The 19,040-nt window shown below is 32.4% G+C and overlaps 1 protein-coding gene across 9 annotated transcripts in view; it reads left to right on the forward strand.

Annotated features, from left to right (window-relative positions):
- Window positions 1-19,040, forward strand: part of LOC130452660 (kinesin-like protein KIF6) — a 46,546-nt gene continuing 27,506 nt past the window's right edge. The window contains exons 1-7 of one of the 9 annotated variants that reach the window (XM_056792023.1): window positions 1-306; window positions 366-457; window positions 520-597; window positions 2,814-2,856; window positions 7,383-7,487; window positions 12,725-12,837; window positions 17,831-17,947. In XM_056792023.1, the coding sequence (XP_056648001.1) occupies window positions 244-306; window positions 366-457; window positions 520-597; window positions 2,814-2,856; window positions 7,383-7,487; window positions 12,725-12,837; window positions 17,831-17,947 (611 nt within the window). In that variant the 5' untranslated portion in view covers window positions 1-243. Of the gene's footprint in view, window positions 307-365; window positions 598-2,811; window positions 2,857-7,382; window positions 7,488-12,724; window positions 12,838-17,830; window positions 17,948-19,040 lie in introns of those variants that run through there. The other 8 variants (XM_056792024.1, XM_056792025.1, XM_056792028.1 and 5 more) reach the window with 8 other exon arrangements.

Genomic DNA, 19,040 nt, shown 5'->3' on the forward strand with positions numbered 1-19,040 from the left:
CGCCATGAAATTAACTGCTATGTACTTAAGGCATAATTCAATCACATAACCTCTATTTATTAGACATTTATATCAGTGTATTTTTTTCTTCTGTCTAATGTACGATTGGATTATTTCAAGTTAATATCTAAAATAATATATATTTTCAAACTATACGTGACATCTATATTTTTGTACAATAATATGTCAAATTAAATAATATTGAGTGAACCCGCCGCGGCCATAAATTAAATTTGGATTAGAATGGTTCATCAGCATATTAAAGTGTACGCGAGAATAAAAAAGGAATTGAAAGATAAATCTTCGGTGAATATTTATAATTTATTGTGTTTTTTAGACTGAATTTATTTGAAAATTGATTTCAGGTAATTTATGAAGTCACCAAAACCAAAAAAGAATATGAAGATCTGATGTTCTATCCAGGAACCAGCAGTTTTTTGAATTCATGCTGTGGATTTAGGAAAGTATTTCGAATTATATTTTGATTGAAAATATTTATTCTATATCATCACCCTATTGTAGGTTTTATAAAGTTTTTAATGTAGATAGTGTACAAGCAGAGGTATTTGATACGGTTGCAATACCTGTAATTAGAAGGTGAATTAATTTTAATTTATTCCATTCTTTATTGGCTTTATTTATTTATTAGGTCAAGTTAATAGCTGAAATAATGTTTGATTTGTCATCATCTACACCTCTTTGTATTGTTTGGATTTAATGAGTACTTTTGTTTTTGTCTCTATATATCGTCGATATACAGAGTGAGTTTTATATATGGAACGCCTCAATTATCTCGGAAACGGCTTGTACGATTTTTTTTATTATTTTTGTCTTATGATACGGACGGTATTATATCTACATTGTTGCCAGATCTTTCCCTTTTCCTGAAAAATAATGAACTTTGTTATTTCGAATTTATCAACCTATATATTTTGTTTTTAGAAATCCTTAAGAAATTATTTTTCATGTAATATTCTCTATACCTAATTTTCATAATTAATGCATCTAAATGTTTTTGATTTTATGCTTCTTCTGTTTTAAATTTAGATTTTTTTCAATACTTTTTGAAGGAAAGATAAAATTTGACGTTTCGACTTTTCTTTAAGTCTTTATAAACTGAAGACAAATCTTTAAATGTTCGTGTCTTGTTAGAAGTAGATCCACATTTGTGAAGTAGAAAAATTACGAATTTTAGAAAAAGCGATTACAGCAGATGCTCAAAATGTTGTCCATACAACATGCCATACAATTTTTAAAATTTTGCAATACATTTGCAATCCCTGACTGCTTAATTCTTCTTATCTCTGTGGTAATCCTATCTTTTATTTCCTGAATATTGGCAAGTTTTGTTTTATAAACGATGTTTTTTAATTGACACAATCACAAGAAATAGTCTAAAGGATTCATGTCGGGTGATCGCGGGGGCCATTTGATAAAACCATTCCACGTTATTGACTCACCACACGCATAGTAAGGTGGGGCAATAACTAGTTGTAGCCAAATATTGTTTGGGATATTTTTATTGTCTGTAAGTTTCTAATAATTTAGTCTAAATACGCTGGACCATTTAAGTTACTCTCAATGAAAAAGAGATCAATTATTTTGTCGCTTATAATTCCAGCCCATACATTCAGTTTTTCGGGATATTGGGTGTGGGATTTACGCATTCACCGAGGATTGTTACTCGAACTGTATCTAAGTATAATTATGCCTATTTACGTTTCCATTAATCCAAAAAATAGCCTCAACGCAAAACATAACATTACTTAAAAAATTTTTATCGTTGATTTTTATCATTTTTATATGGGTGGAATTTATGATCACGTATAATTTTCATTATTATTGCAAAATATCAAAGTTCCCTGGATATTTCTCTAGTATTAAGTGTGGATCGTCTTCTAACAGGAAACAAACATCTAAAGATTTGTTTTCAGTTGATGCAGTTTTTCTGCGCCCTGATCTTTTATTGAACCAGTTTCGTTATACTTTTTTACTTATTTACTAACGGGATATAAATTTATTTTATTACTTTCGTAAGTTGCTGCTGGAAATAGTATCTAATAGTACCCAGTACATCAGTATAACTGCATTCATCAGAAAAAATAACACTTCTATATCGATCTATAATAGTAAAACAGTCCAATAAAGGGGTTATTTGAAAAGTTTGTTTGAGTCTTTGTGAAGATTTTTCTAAAAACGAAAAATTACGTATGGAGCTGCCATTGAATATTTGAAAGGCTTATACGGCTTAAGAAAAAGTAGTCGGATTTTTTGTGTCGATCAACAGCTGTAGATATAACCTGGAACCACTACTTCACTCCTGTAACGAAATAACAATTAAAATTAAATGGACTGCAATGATTTAACCTGCTCCGAAAATTGCAAAAAGTGACAGTATTTAAGAAAAAGAAAGTACTTTTTCTTCAGGAAAACACACTTTAGTGATCGCCATAGCCAAAATTAACGAATTGCACTTTGAATTGGTTGACCACCTACCATATTCACCAGCCTAGCGACTTTTTTAATTACTAACCTCGAAGCTGGCTAGATTAAAATAGAGAATTAAAATTAGATAGGGTCCTGCTGACCGCGGTATTAAACAATCATTAATAATAATAATTGAGGTGAAGTTAAATTATTGCAAAATCTGAACAAGAAAACCTTCGATTTCAGTTAGTTCTGTCACATAATAAATATAATAATATGAGATTTTAACCATGGAACCCTGTTTTTACTTCTAATAATAGTCTTATAAGTTGCTTTAGATTGCTTTCCTAAAGTAATGATGTTTATGTGTATTTTTTCATTTTCAGCGTAATTCAGGGATTTAATGGTACAATATTTGCATATGGTCAAGTAAGTGAATTGTACATTCAATTATTTTTATGAAGAATCCATTTCTTTGAGCTTAAACAGTTACAAATTGAAGAAAACTCTATAGAAGAATGAGGGTTGATCTAACAAAGAAACAAGACATAGTCTCTTTTTATGTCTATATACTTAGTCCAGCGTTGCTTTTATCTTTTAAACCCTTCCATATAATAGTTGCCGTCTTACATATGCGATAACGTCCTCGTCTGTTGAAAATTTCTCTCCTTCAGATGAAACTTTAATTTTAGAAAATAGGGCGCCAAATCTGGCGGATTCGAAGTGCATTTTGTAAAATTTAGCCATTGGGATCAGCGAAGTACGAGAAGGTACGTTGTTCTGATGTGAAAGCACTTTCTGAGGTCGCTTTTTTTAAAATTCGTCCCCTTAGCAATGACGCGTAATACTCTTGTTATTGTTTGTTTGTCTCTCAAGTAAATCTAAAATATACATCAGGTATGAATTACTCTGTCTAACGTGCGTTTCGATAACCAAGTTATCGTCTTCAGAGTCTGAAGGTAAACTGACAGTTGATAGATGAACTGACAGGTAACTTGGTTATCGAAACGCGTGGTCAACAGTGTAATTGTGAGTGTTGGTATAAACAGTGTATTCAGTGTTAATATCACCAACGGTTCCAGAAATCCCAACTTAGTAACAAAAGTACTTGAAAAATATACAATTTCTTCCTTAAAATGTAAAATTTATCTGTGTTTGATGAAAGGACAAAAGATATGGGTTTTATCTTTGCATTTCTCTAAAATGCGTCTCGAATTTCCTTTTTTTTTTTTCATCAACCTTTGAAATATGGTGGTAGCTATCATACCTTATTTTTACAAAAGATTTTGCCTCACATTTTCTTTTTTTGGTAACTGCGGAATTCGAGTCACTTGGAACCCCTTTTTTAGGTGGATTTCTAATCAGTATGAGGTGCTATGCCATACTTTCACGAAATGCTAATAGATCCATTATCTTTTGAATTACCAGTGCAACAGTTTGCTTTCATATTCCATCCATGAATTTACTAGTGCTATCTGACAAATGAGTGATGCATATCCTGATCCACCCTTACCTTATTCTGTTTATAAAATTCCATTGTGTCTGGTCTTGAATACTTTGTTTCATTTAGTAGGATGTCCTTATTTTTTCAACCCCAAAGAAATTGGACGTTGTAATAACGGGTTTGCTAACATATGTAGGGATTTCTTGGTTGTCTTGGGTTCTTCTTAAAACGCCGGTTAGAAAGAAAACACTTTTATTACAGAATTTAAACAATGGAAACACTTATCTACAATGCAAATAAGAGAACCAGGTTGATAGTAAAAGTATTCGTGTATGTGGTTTATACGTTAAATGAGCGGGAGATTGTATCTTGATCATGCAGGATGGCGTCTTAGTTGTAGTTGTAGTAGTAGTAATTTTTACCGTTTAGAGTAGAGTAGAGTAGAGCAATAATCTCGATTCTATACATACTATTTTTTTATTACATCGTCTTTGCCATGTGAAATACAAGAAGCACCACGCTCGTCGGCTTTCAATTCCTTGTCAGTGAGTAGCTTGGGATTTGAAAAATGGTTAACTCTTATTGTTCTCAAAGCAAAAATGGATTTTTCTTGTAGGAACTGAAGAAAATGGTAGCTAGTAAAGTAAATTGTCAAAGTAAAGACAGTTATTCTTTCTATTAATTGCATATCAATTCCTGTTGTATCGTAATGTCTCGTACTTTCCATACTGTGTCATTATTATTTTCGAGTCGATTAGTTATATTACTAAATGGAATTCCAGTGCGAAGTTTGCAAAATCTATAAAAGCTAATGGCATCTTTTATCAGTGGAATTCCGAACATGGGACTTCAATATAAGCGCACTCTCGGAAATTGCAAATTACCTAGTGCAATTAGCTTTTGGATTTCTTCTATCGTTGCTAGATGAAATCAAGGTATATTCTTTTGAGTTGAAAATACATTTTTTGTCATATCGAGTATTTACTGCATAATTCACATAAGCAAAAAATTTATCTTCATAGAACTGATCTCCAGTGTTTATAATGACCTCTTCTTCAGACAGCATCGGAACATCCCAGTCAACATCAGTTTCTAAATAATGCAGAAGTTCCTCATCAGTAAGAGGTTTTCTGAATATAATCAGGAATAAATGGAAGGGATATGATTCATTGTACAAACGCAAAATCAGAGGTGAAAATCCAAGGCATATCACCTGAAAATATCTAAAAATCACATCAAAAACATATATATTTATGGAGTAGTTTTTGAAATGGCACGTTTTTTTGTCCCTGTGAAAGGGTATAAAAAATTGCGTCCTCTGTATAGCTCTGCGATGGCACATAAATATTGATAAAAAAATATTTTCAAACTTCCGGAGATCCGGTTTTTTTCTCAAAACCAGATTTTTAACCCTAATTTACCTCACTGAAGTTGACCTCAATCAAAGCATCTGATTTATTTCAACAGAAATTTAGTTGGAAATAACCCATGAACGTTCTTAGAATTTTTAAAATCTCGAAAATTATGTCTCTGTGAAAGTGAACAAATATAATTTATTTACTTATGAGTCATTCGCTTTAGTTTTATCCTAGTGATAAGGATTTTTTGAATTCCAAATGATTGGTTTTTAATTTATTTATGATGTATAAATCGTTTCTCTACTACACAATGATAAAAAATTGCATGCGTGGCTACTGAGCAACAGTCAACAGAAAAATGATGGTGATGAGGAAATCGCTAAAAAAACGTTTATTCCATGTTCTCGAGGTCTCTGAATACGAATCTAGAATAATAATTTCCTAAAATGGAGAGCCTGAAATGGTTAATGGTTAATAATCAATCAGTGCTTCATGGTCACTCACTGCTATTTCTAAATCACTTTTTGAGAATGTCTTGCTCGCCTATTTAATACAGATATATAATAAAACAATAAATAGTTAGGATAATAATATTCTATTATCGATAAGGATTGAATAACATATTGTGAAGTTTCATCTTTTATTATACTTTTCCTTACATATAGGATTACATGCATACATAGTATTACTAAAAAATTATAAATTGACATTTTTTATACAATTACATAATTGTCATATTATTGGTAAATACAACAACAATACCAGGATGGACTGTTTATTTAACAATTTGACTTATCCGAGTATTTCGAGGTCGCGATTTTTGGCAATTTCTAAAATTGAATAGTTAATCAGCAAAGAATTAGAATGAAAGGTAAAATATCGAGCAAACTATTATTGCAAACTTTGTCTAAATGATTGTCTTAATTAAAAGGGTAAATTGAAAATAAGTTTTGGAGATACCTAGATTAAGGCTAGTATTAAATATGTCTTTATTTACTTTTACTGTTTTGAGGTTTTGTGATATGTAATAAAATATTTCTATTAATTAGTCGTTTTTATTTCACTTGCATATGTAGGTATAACTCATCTCAGTCATCTCACAACTATTTTAGTATTACATTTCCATTGAAGAAACAGTTATAGAAAATCACTATCATTACACTACTAGTTCAGCTATGTTACTCTAGTCTCTGATTCTACATTCACATATACAAAATCAAGGACCACCAAACTTTGCTTTTTCCTTAGAAGAAGTAATATTATACTTTAGTGGAAAGTATTAGATAGTAAAAAAATGTCGATATATCGATAAAAATCGATGCTCGATCCGATGTTTTACATCGAATATAAATATCCATATATTTTTCAAGTAGACACCCCTACACTGAGGTCGATTGTAACTTTATGTTGATTGAACATTTTCTGTTAAACTCGAATCACATCAATTCTCATATATTTGTCAGATATTGTCGATTTGCATTCATTGAGGTTGATTGAAAATTTTCGATGTCCATTGACGCCGATTAAACTCGATTAACATCAATTCTTATAAATTTGATTGAATTGGCGTTCACTTTTGTCAGATATTGTCGATTAAGGTCGATTGTCACTTTATTTTGATTGAAAATTTTCGATGTCCATTGACGCCGATTGAACTCGAATCACATCAGTTCTCATATATTTGGGTGAATTGGCGTTTACTTTTGTCAGATATTGTTCGACAACGAAGATTGCAGGCTATCTTACTTAACCCAAAATACTATTAGTTCATAAGTAGTATCCAAATCTTTAGTCTTTTGAGTAAAATTTAATTGACACTTCACTTTACACCTTTTCTCTATATGTGACAAGCTCGAATACATAATTTTTTTTGTTTTTATTTTGTAACCCTTTGTAAAACTATCAAGCAAATGGACTGATTACTTCCTTACGAAAGGCACTATTGATATCAAAAGCTTTCGAGTATTTCTGTCTTTTTTCTACATTTTGAAAAACCTGTACTCACATATTTCATATAATTTTTTTTGTATCATTTAATATTCACAATTCAATTCCCACGACGCTCGAGTGAATCTTTATTTTGCTTCTTCGGCTCTGCAACTACTTGATATGTATTGTTAGTGGTTTTTAATAAATAGGTAAATTGTTTTTAGACAGGCAGTGGTAAAACATACAGTATTACTGGTTCGCCAAAAAATTATGACGAAAGAGGTATTATTCCAAGAAGTATACAGTATATATTCAAACATTACGAACACGTAAGTTACTTTGATATTGAGTTCATGTCAATACTACAGATCACCTATATTTAGATGGTTCACGACAATGTTATTTGGTAATTTTTTTAATTTCAACCAACGTGCATCTTAATATATAAAACAAAGACTGGTTTTTTCGAACATTTCCATGGTTTTTTTTTTGATCTATTTCTCTCCGTCCTGCATAGCCATAGATGAACCACATCCTATAGATATCCAACTCGAATCTCATTTCAGCGCCATCTCTTGGTTCATGAGCAGTACTAAACGTACATATAACAACGAATATCCCATCACTAGATAGATATAATTCTGACAAGGTAAATGATTAATTTTTAACATTAGACTTAGCATAAAGGTTCTACCAAATTAGGATACACCTAAATGATATCCAAAAAACGGCATGGGTTAAGAAATACTAACCAAATCTGAATAAAGTGGAAGCCCTTAGTAGATTGTTCTCCAATCCAGAAACAACTAAAGAGATAAAGTATCGAAATAATAGGAGCTATGGAATATTTCAATTCTTATTTGTATGGATCTTTTCAATAAAAGAACCTAATGTTCGTTTCACGAGATGTAGATTGAAACTAGAAGAATTTGATTCTCAAATTCTGTCTAGAAAAGGAACTAAATTAAAACGCATTTTCTAAAATAAAAATAAACCAGATTAACGTTAATGTAATTTTTGAAATAGACTATATTTGCAAGAATATATCTAATGATAATAAAAATGATGAAAATAATCAACAGAATGTATCTATCTATTTTACGACAATGAATTGATCTCAAATAACGACGACGACATAGCAAACATAATTAATGAATTATTTCCAGATGATAACAAAACCTAACAAAAGAAATTCTCATATCAAAAACACCTATTAATCATTTTTAAAATCAAATATTTATTTAAATTGTATCCCATTTACCAGCAGCAGAAAATTATTCGATTATATGAGAATAAAACTAGAATCTCTATACAAATTTCAGAACAAAATGTCGAACCTGAAATTATTGATTTAAAGTATTTACCTTGATAAATAAACTTTTAGCTATAAATATCGATAAACTAGATTCAATTCCTATTCTTTGTTGAATAACAAAATTTTGTATTGTAAGCTACTACTATCTGTATTACTGTACTAGAAGATGTAATTAACCTCGAATCACAGGTACAGAGGGTAAAAATGTATTATGAAAGCTACAACAAACATAGAGATATCAATAAGACGAAAACAGAAATTAAATTTAAACGTTATAAGGATGAAATAGTACAGAAATCCTCCAAAACAAAAATTCGAATTAACACCCACGTTTGATAAACCTTTCAAAATAGTTTACGCAGATGTTTTCTCAAGTAAAGGATACAAAAACTTGACAATAATTGACAGATTTAGTACGCTCAAGCAAACCATTTAGTAGGAGTAACTGCAATACCGAGGTTGGATCTGTGAGCAGATAAATTCGTTTCACGTCCGGCAGGTTGTTGGCCTCACCTGACAACCCTCCTCCTTTACCCGGGCTTGGGAGCGGCAGTCACCAGGATACTCTATCCACCCAGCAACCAACCACAGGCATAGAAACAAGAGCGGACAACAAAAGAACTAAAAACATCATTCGAACAACAGAAATGAAAATACTGAGAAACATATGCGGGTAAACACTAAGAGACAGAAAGAGAAACATAGACATAAGACACGAATGTGAGGTGGAAGACATAGTCATATGGTGAAGTAAACGTAGAAGAACTTGGAACGAATACGTGGACAGGATGACAAGAGAAAGATTAACCGGTAAACCAGGGACACGACCACCTTTAGGAAGACCTCCAAAAAGGTAGATGGATTCATGGACATCAACATTCTAAGGATGACAAGTTGGAAACTACAGGCCTAAGGTCTACAATACGTTGAAGAAGAAGAAGAAGAACTGCAATACATTCAACAGCTAAATATTTCATGAATTTCCACATTCATCACATTACACCTGAAATGTTGGTAATTGAACTAAGAAATCAAGTTATCGAAAATTTCGCAAAACTACAAATACCACAGCACTAAATTCAAATAGCATAATGAATGGAAGATAGTTTTACAACAATAAAGATAAGAGAGGTCGCTTATCTGGGCCACATATCCGAGTACAATAATAATAATAGAAGGAAAGCGTGGACTTGGTCGCAGACAACATTCATGGTTAAAAACTGGTATGAACACATTATCTTTAATTCGCATCACTCAGGACCGAAATAAGTATGCCGAAATTCATTAAATGGATATGACACCCGAAGAAGATGAATCGTTGACTGAAGACGGAATTGTTTTCGTTGTTCATTTTCCATTAGTAAAGCCTGTAACACATATTTCTACCTGTTCCCACACGATCTTCACCTCACCTAAGTCGTTTCTGGCAATACAAGGTAACCAGTTCGATTACGAAGGTCAAGAATGTGGAAATGTTTAACACCTCTATTATCACATCTATATAGAAATGGTAAATCCCAAATCCGAAGAATGCATCTATCAAATGTTGCAATTAACAATCGAAATTAACAGGTGCCACTAATTGTCGAAATCATTCAAGCTATAAATTCAGCAGATTACATTTCAGTATTCCCGGAAAAAAAAATCAAAACTACCTGCTCCAAAATTGATATCATATCTTTCAGGATATGAAGGATTACTTCATCTAGGAAAAATCAACATAAAAGAAATGTCTTCAGACAAAGTTTATCAATTTATAAAATAAAAAAAAACGAATGAAAGAAATTAGAACGAAGAAGAAACTACTTCCTTGCTTGATTCATACCTTTATGTTTAACAGTTGCGATCATACTTGAAAGTTAAAATAAAGATGAAAACATCAACAAACAACAAAAACCACCGAATTACACCTGTATTGAGTTTTTAGCTGGAATTTTCAATAATTTTGAGCTTTTATAAAAACATCAAATGTCCCAGTTGTTGATATAGATATGTGGGTATGTAGAAGTACTAGATTGTCTCTGGTTGATCTCTGTCCAAGGAAATATTCCTTTGAAAGAATGTTATGTTTTTTGAAGAACCAAGATCAATTTTTGTAACAGTTCACACATAATGCATTGAATGAAATTGGCATTCAAAATTTCGGCGGTAAAGGTGATAGATTCTGCAGTACTAGGATAAAATATGAAGGCAAATTTTGTGAAATCCAGTGGAGTTGTGCATTTTCACCAACTGTAACAAAATACATCATTGAAGTGTTTAACTACTTAATTTAAAAAATTTTATTTATTATTGAGGTCACTTTCTAGTAAATTCAATTTTCCGTATTTCATAAATTTATTATTTTTATAAATACTTTTAAAAATAAGTGTATCTTAAGCGAGGAACTATCGCTGCTTATCGAAGACGGTTTAGCAGGAATATATCAAAAAAATTGTGTACATAGCCTTCCGACAGCTTTAGCAAATAGAAATGCTTTTATGTTTAGATATTTTCATTACGTGGGTGTTTAGCACACATATAAAAAATGTTGTTAGTTTACTCATTTAAATATTTCGTTAAATCGTTTGTGACTATTCCCTTTAAATGGGGTATGTTTTGAAATTTGTCTCTGAGCTGACGTATCATGTATGCGGGTTGGCATAACATCTAACCCTATAATCAGGATTCACCACCTAGAACAATGAACAATTTTGTATTAGTACCAATCGGATTATTTTTGATCCGTTACTATTATTATCCACCGTCTATCGATCTTAATAACATTCCTCATCGATTTTATTTTTTGGTAGGTATTATTTCACAGGACACATTTTAATTGTCTGGATAGCTTGCAGTTGTTGAAAAATATCGGGTTATATGAAATTTTCGTTTATAGACAGTTTTTGTTGTTATGAAAAAGTAACAGAAAAGTCTGCTTCTTACTTTTCCAAGTTAATTTTGCTGCAACTGTATAAGAAAATTTTTCTTAAAGTCCGTCTACCATGTCTTTATTCACTAGAATATTCTGCTTGCAATCCTTTTGTAGTTGTGTTCCTAACATGATGTTTATAGTCAGTACCAACAATTTTTCGCATATCAGGAAAAATTAGAATTAATGTTAGTTCGATGCTATATCTGCATCTAATTTGTGGTTGCGCTCCATTCAACTTATAAATTATTTCCATATGTATGATTTCGGTTATTTTGTATCACTTTATATATTTTGGATGGTATCTTCTTCCGAAATTTTATCAAAAAGACTTATTTGAAAGTTTATATTTATTTTTTCAAAAAATTTTCTATATCGATGGTTACATCGCATATTTGAAATCAAACTTTGTTCTAAGACAGCTGATGTTTTCGCGACAATACTAGATGTTTTTAACACGTTGAGCCCCGGCGCAGTCCATAGGCCCGCAACAGAACATTCCTCACAATCCATAGCGGGCCTATGGACCACACGATGTAATTTATTTTAACCTTTCTCCAAAGCCCATGGGACCGCATTTTCTTCAGTTTTACAGTTGGGTTGGACCGCCCTGGGTCCTTGAAACATTACCTTACATTTGGGCCGTTTGATTTTCTTTCCTGATTTTCTACTCCATCGTAAACCCAAAAAGCTTACTTTCATATTTTGGTTAGGTATTTTCGACATTATTTGAATAAACTTGGATTATAACATTAAATATGTGAAATGTTTACATTACCTGTACATATTTTCATAAGACTTAGAAGCAGTAGCTAATGCTATTTGCATTAATCTTCTTCCGGGTGAAATTGTTGGCTTATTATTGTTTGTCGAGCTGTTGTTCTTATAAGGACAATATAAAACCTGGTTATAAATCACTCATCAAGGGATGCAGGTATAAAAATAACCACTAATACGTACATTTCAAAATGTTTTGACACAAAAATACAAAGACATTGGAAATGAGGAAATTTTTGGAATAGTGACATTTTTTTGTGTGCGGTCCCTAGGGCCCAGAGCGGGCCTATGGAGACTAAAATAGAGCAAAAAATTATTGGGCCAGGTAGAAATTTCATCCATTTTGGTTGGGGCTCAACGTGTATGTTATTGCTATCAGATGTGAGTGAAATAATCGATATAATTGATAGAATTAGCATTTTCGTAATATTTTTTTTTATTCATGCAGGTAGGACTTTAAATAGAACATAAAAAATTACTTAGACCTGGAGTAATCTATGTGAACCGTTTATAAAAATAGGTGGTTTCTGATCAATATTGTATTAATAGTATTATTTTCAAAGGTATCCGAGATACCTACTATTTATATTTCTTATATGGAGATATACAATGAAGTTGGATATGATTTGCTGAGTACTAAACAATCGAAAATTTCAAAGAATTTAGATGATTTTCCGTAAGTCAATTTTCAAGGAAATATGTATTTTCTTTTAATATCTGTATAAAATACAAAATACACTCGTGATCAAAAATAACGCACCACCCCGATTTCTGAACTTCTTTTCAATCATTTTGACGCAATAATAAGAAATGTGTAGTAATTTTAAGTGATTTTTAATGAGTAAAAAAATAAAAATAAAAACATTGCAATAAAACCAAATTCTCTTAAAAATAAAACTTGCATTCTAAACAATAACGTTCCTTTTTTTAAAACGCTAGTGCGTGTATTTCACCCCCTGGATGTGATTGCTGCTAACATTCTCCTGGGATTTCGACGACGAATGCGGCGAATTTGATTACGTCCATCTGGACCTCTTAGACTGATTCTTATCTCATCAGTAAATAAAACTTTTCTAAATTCCAATCTAAATGTTGCCTTGCAGATCGTAGTCTAGCAACACGATGCTGCCTGGTTAGCGACGGTGCCTGGAAAGTTCTTCTGCTGTGTAGACCAGCATTCTGAAGGTGTCGTCTTATTGATCTATCAGAGATATTTACATTTCGGACTTCTCGTAAAAGGCTGTTGAGCTCGACTCTTCTCATTGACCGATTTCTTATTGGATTTAATTGCAAAAAACAGTCATCTCGAGGAGTTAAAACTGAAGGACGTCCTTGTCCAGGCTTCCTAGAATGTGAACCGGTCTCTCGAAATCTTTGCATGTGCAATGCATAAGTTCGATTAGATAACAAATAATAACCTCATCGTGCGTAATAGACACTTTTGATAACATAAAGCAATACAAATCATCCATTATCAAAAATATAATAATATATAATAAGTTATTTTAAAAATCGCACCTAGTCGGACTCGCTTCTTGTATTTCAGTTAGTAATCAATAACTAGATGGAGGTTAGAGGAAAGAACTCTGTATGTGTCTAAGAAGTGTACATAATATAGAGAAATTTTGGGATGGAGTTATATTAAAATCGAAAATTTGTATGGTAAAGCATTTCTTCGCTTACAAATTTAAAAAATAAAAGTGTGACGTTTTTAGGCATCCAGAAGGATACATTTTTAAATCCCATTATATATATTATATATGCACCATTATATATATATATATATTATATATGCACCATTATATATATATATTATATATGCACCAACAAAGGTGGCACAAGAGAAGGAAAAAGATGAATTCTATGACGAGTTAAGACAAGTAGAGGAGAAAATACCAAAGATAATATTACTTGGAGACGCAAACGTACAATTAGGAAAAGAAAATTATCTACGAAATGTGATAGAAAATAAAAAACGAACAATGAAACACCGAAACCCAAATAGATCATATCCTAGCAACAAAGGGAATTTGCAGAAAAACAACGGATACAAGAACTTACAGAAGATACAAATCTAGAATTAAGCAGATATTATGAAACAAAGGAAAGCACAAAAGATGGGAAACTAAAATAAGAAGAGAATAGGATAAAATACCAAAAAGAATATTCAAGGATCACAGAAAATTACTCAATAGACAAAAAAGATGTTAACGAAACATTGAGGACAGTAAAAACCAATATTGCAAAAACGGCAGAAGAGACGCTAAACAGGGAGAAAGGAGAATATAAAGATAAAGAATGGTACGACCAAGACTGTGAGGAGGCAAGAGAACAAAAAACAAAGCGATAATAAAATGGCTGATAAAAAAAGATGAACAAAGTAGGAATGAATACAAAAGGAAAAGGAACAGAGCAAACGCAATTTATAAAAGAAAAAAGAACGAATGGCTTAATAGGATGATGGAAGAAATAAACAATGATGGAAATACAATAATACAATAATTCTACAAAAAGATGTAATATCAAAACTATAAACCAAAGAGGCCAAGGAGAAGGGACAGGCCGAGAAAAACTTGGAGAAACGAAATAGAGAAGGAGATAGGAGCACTCAATTTAGATGACTGGAGAGCAAAATAACGGAACCGAAAAGAATGGAAAATAATAACAAAAGCAACCAAAACAAACGAACAACTATAAAGAAAATAAAAATTAGAAAGCGAGGAGTAATCCACCTCAAAAAAGGATTTAAAGCGCCACAAGCGATAGCCATAATCCATATCGGATTGATAGGCTTGATGATGATGATATAATAAATGTAGGTACCCACGTAGTGCTTCTCACTATCTAACAGACACAATAGAACTGACAATAGTAGTCAAGTATATCTGCTTGAGGTACCGTACTAATCCCTACTATCATCATTTAGTAGCGCGCATTGATGGGCGAGGCTATTTCACATTCATTTCTGTATTTGCCAAAGTGTAATAGAAATTAGAAGATTTTACCGTTAGGTTCGTTTGAAAACCAAACATTGTAGCGATCGGTACCTGCGCACAAAGAAAAACAAACTGATATTGATTTATTTGATGATCCAATGTTGGAGTTTTAAGTTAATTGTGACCGTTCGAAAATCAATTCCTGAGAGGTCAGTCCGATACTTGGTTGAGGGGAAATACTGTTGGGATTGATTGCGGATAGATTATCCGAATTGTAGTTTGTTATTTTTTGGTTTGTTTTTGTTAGTACTGGTTGCTAGTTGCTGGTCAAGCAGTGTTTGATGGGGATGCTGGGGAATTATCGATACCTCATGTCATTCTGTAGTATTGTCTACCTTCTGGGTTGTGCTGTAATAACTAATGTTTATTCCTGTCAACAAGTGAAGTAGATAATATCCATAATTTTTAAAATGGTGTGGTTACTTGCAGAGTATCCTGACTCTTTAAGCGGCGAATCAAGATTTTTCGATATCATCATCTTGTTCGATTTTAATATTTGAACTTTGTAGATTTCATTCCAACTGATGTACTATTATAAACTTATTTATATAAACCCTTATAAACCCTTAAAGCGTTCTACGCCTTGCGGTGCCCAATCTCTATTTCTTTCGATCCTTCCAGTCCCTGGTCTGAGATCGCTTGTCGACGATCCTTGTTTACGACGTTCCAATTTATTCTTATTCTTCAGGTACCACACACTTTGCAGCGTGTAGGTGTTCTATTATCCAAAACTTCTAATCTATTATCTGAAGGCATCCCTTTTCTGCACGACGAATAATTATTGCTGCACCCTGAATGCCACACCAGTCTCTTATCTTCCGCAGCAAGGAATGTTGTTTACGCTCTGGTCCTTTCGTTCCGTCGATCTTTTCGGTCACTATGAGCTGGAGAGTTAAATAGCTCAATTCTTGCAGGATGTGTCCCAAATAAGATACGGTTCATGGGATCCGCAACAGCCACATTTCCATTGCTTCTATTCTCTTTAATGATCTCACTTTCAAGGACCACGTCTCCACACCATACAAAAGGATTGGCTAAATATAACATTTTATCACCTTCAATATAAGGTTTAGGGGGACTTCTTGGTGGATTAGGAACTTATTAAACTTTGTAAAAGTTGTTTTTGCAATTGCTTTCCGAGTTTTAACTTCCTCGTCGCAATCCCATTTTTGATTTAACATACATCCAATGTAGTTAAATTTATTGATTCTCTTTATGTTATTTCCATTGACAAGTAATTGAGCTTCGCCGTGTTGTTGTCTGCTTATTAATTTGGTTTTATGTGTGTTTATTGTGAGTCCGTATTTGGTTCCAGTTTCTTTGATAGAATTTACTAGCTTTTGTATGTCTTCTACGTTGTCGGCTAATATATACGTTCTACGTATATGTTAAATAGCATGGGTAAGAGTATGCATCCCTGACGGACCTCCCTAAGTATCTGAAGGTGTTCCGTAGTTAGAGAGCGCCTAGTTCGCAGTTCTGCTGTTGGATCTGCATACAGCTTTTGTATGATCCTGATGTCTTTACTATCAATATAAACATCCTTAAGGATGTCAAACAGTAAGTATGCCGAATGGAGTTAAACGCTTTTTGGTAGTCTATAAAGCAAACGAAGACATCTTTTCTTTGATCTTAGCATTATCCTCTGTACATGGCCATACTAGCTGAGTTGCTTTTCCTATATTTTTTCAACATTCATCAATTTTCGTATTATGAAATTTGGAATATATCGGAGCTTTGAAATAGTCTGACGTCAGTTGCCACGTTTCACAACCATATAAAACAACGCTCTTCAAGATTGTGTTTAATATTTTTTTTTCTTTAGAGATTTTACTGGATGGAGATGGAGCTCAATGCTCCAATGATTTTTTTCCTTTTATTATTCGTTCTCTTATTTCTGGTTCCGTTCTGTTTGTGATTTCTCTTCCCAAATATTTCCGGGACTGGTATTTGTTTTCCGTCTTCAAGAGCATTTATCATAGAGTTTTTGTACTGCTCGAATCAGAATTACGTTTAAAGGAGTATCTTCTAGTCTATACATGATCGTCCTGTTCTAAACTCCTGTTGTTTCAAGTCATATGGTTGATATGCTTTGTCGATTATATATTTTAGAAAAATACACATTGAAAGTTATTGCGGTCGGTCTTACTACCTTTTTTTATATATATTTTTTCCATTCAGAACAGAACGCTCAACATATTCCATAGTTTCTTTGTTCTTTTTCATGGTTTTAACGGTATTCATTACTTGTTCTTCAATGATTTTTTCTTCTAAACCTTGAACTGTATATCGTTTCGGAAACTTTATAATAAACTTTTTTTTGTTTTTTCTGAGATCTTTTTCGTAATTTTCCTTCCACTCCTTCCTTGCTATAGGTTGTATATTAGGTCTTCTGTCTGTTTTCTTATTAAGGTTTCCATGCTTCTGAAGATTCACTTCCAACCATATACATCCCCGATGAATTTACGTTGCTAGGTTCGATTTTTATTATTTATTATCATTTTCCTGAATCTCCATTATCCGTTTTGATTTGAATCTGTTCAAATCCATATGGGAAACGAGACTGTGGCTATTGAACTATTAGCATCACAGTGGTTGTTGTTGAAGAGAAATTTTCAAACATGCATTATTTTTTTGTTATTTGAGGAATATATCTTGATATTACAATTTTAGTCGAGTTACTCTTTTTGAAGATAAAAAAGGAGATGCACATATTCGAAATTTGAATGTTTTCCCAGTTACTACTGAACAAGAAGCTATGAGGTTTTTATTTTTAGGAGATACCCATAGGTATGTATTGAATTTAATTCATATGTTTATAAATTATTTTATATTTCGATGTATTATCACGATATTATCACAGACTTAATTTTTAGTGCCAAAATTATATAAACTCAGTACTTAAATGATAAAATGGCTTGTTGTGATAAGACATTATTGCAATTTGTGAAATTAATATAAATAAGGTGAAAATTATTCTGGTTGTTCATTTGTGTATTTTCTTTTATTCTCCAATTGTACTGATTATGATCGAAGCTTTCGATATCTTTCATTGTCCTCTTCTTGCAAAAAATGGGCAATATTTTCTTTAGGCAAATTCTTAATCTTTTCGGTTCGTGAGAATTGGAGTATCCTTTTAAAAATTAAACTTATTCTCATTTCTTGACATTAACAATCTGCCTCGTAACTTCGAAGAATAACTGTTTGATTCATAGTTTTTTTCTTCATTAATCTCTTTCCAAAATAGACAGACATCAACTAAATTTTCAATTGCTGTAGGCAAATCAAATATTTTTAAAACTAATTCAAGTTTGATATTTACATTTGTATACAGCGAATCATTCGGTAGCTACCGAGGATTTCGACCTTCTTTAAATCGCCGATGTGTCTATTTCATCTTAGTATATTTCTTGCAACGTTTCTTGGAAAAGGAACCATTCCTGTTCAATTTCAAATATTTAACTCCCTCCTGAGCCCTTCTCGAGGCCAATTCCTTACAGCCCACTCTTTACTTTAGTAGTCAAAGAATGAACATGAATATTCCCGGCAAGGAGTTTTTCCCGCGGGAGAAGGTTTATTGGTGGAAAAATTTAGTATAAAATAGTCAAGTTGTTAGATTTTAGTTTACCTTCAGTTTCTGAAGACGATAACTCGGTTATCGAAACGTTCGTCAGACAATGTAATTGCGAGTGTTGGTGTAGTGGTGGAGTAAACAGTGTATTCAGTATGAATATCGCCAACGGTTCCAGAAATTCCAGCTTAGTCTGCCTAGTCGTTTCTGTTTATTTAGTTTCTAGTTTGTTACCCATCTGTTTACTGGCATTCCTTCGATATCTCCAACTTCGTTTACGTTCTTCAACCTACCTCACAAGATCTTGAAGGA

The sequence above is a fragment of the Diorhabda sublineata genome, chromosome 2 (assembly GCF_026230105.1).
Source record: "Diorhabda sublineata isolate icDioSubl1.1 chromosome 2, icDioSubl1.1, whole genome shotgun sequence".
Taxonomy (NCBI): domain Eukaryota; kingdom Metazoa; phylum Arthropoda; class Insecta; order Coleoptera; family Chrysomelidae; genus Diorhabda; species Diorhabda sublineata.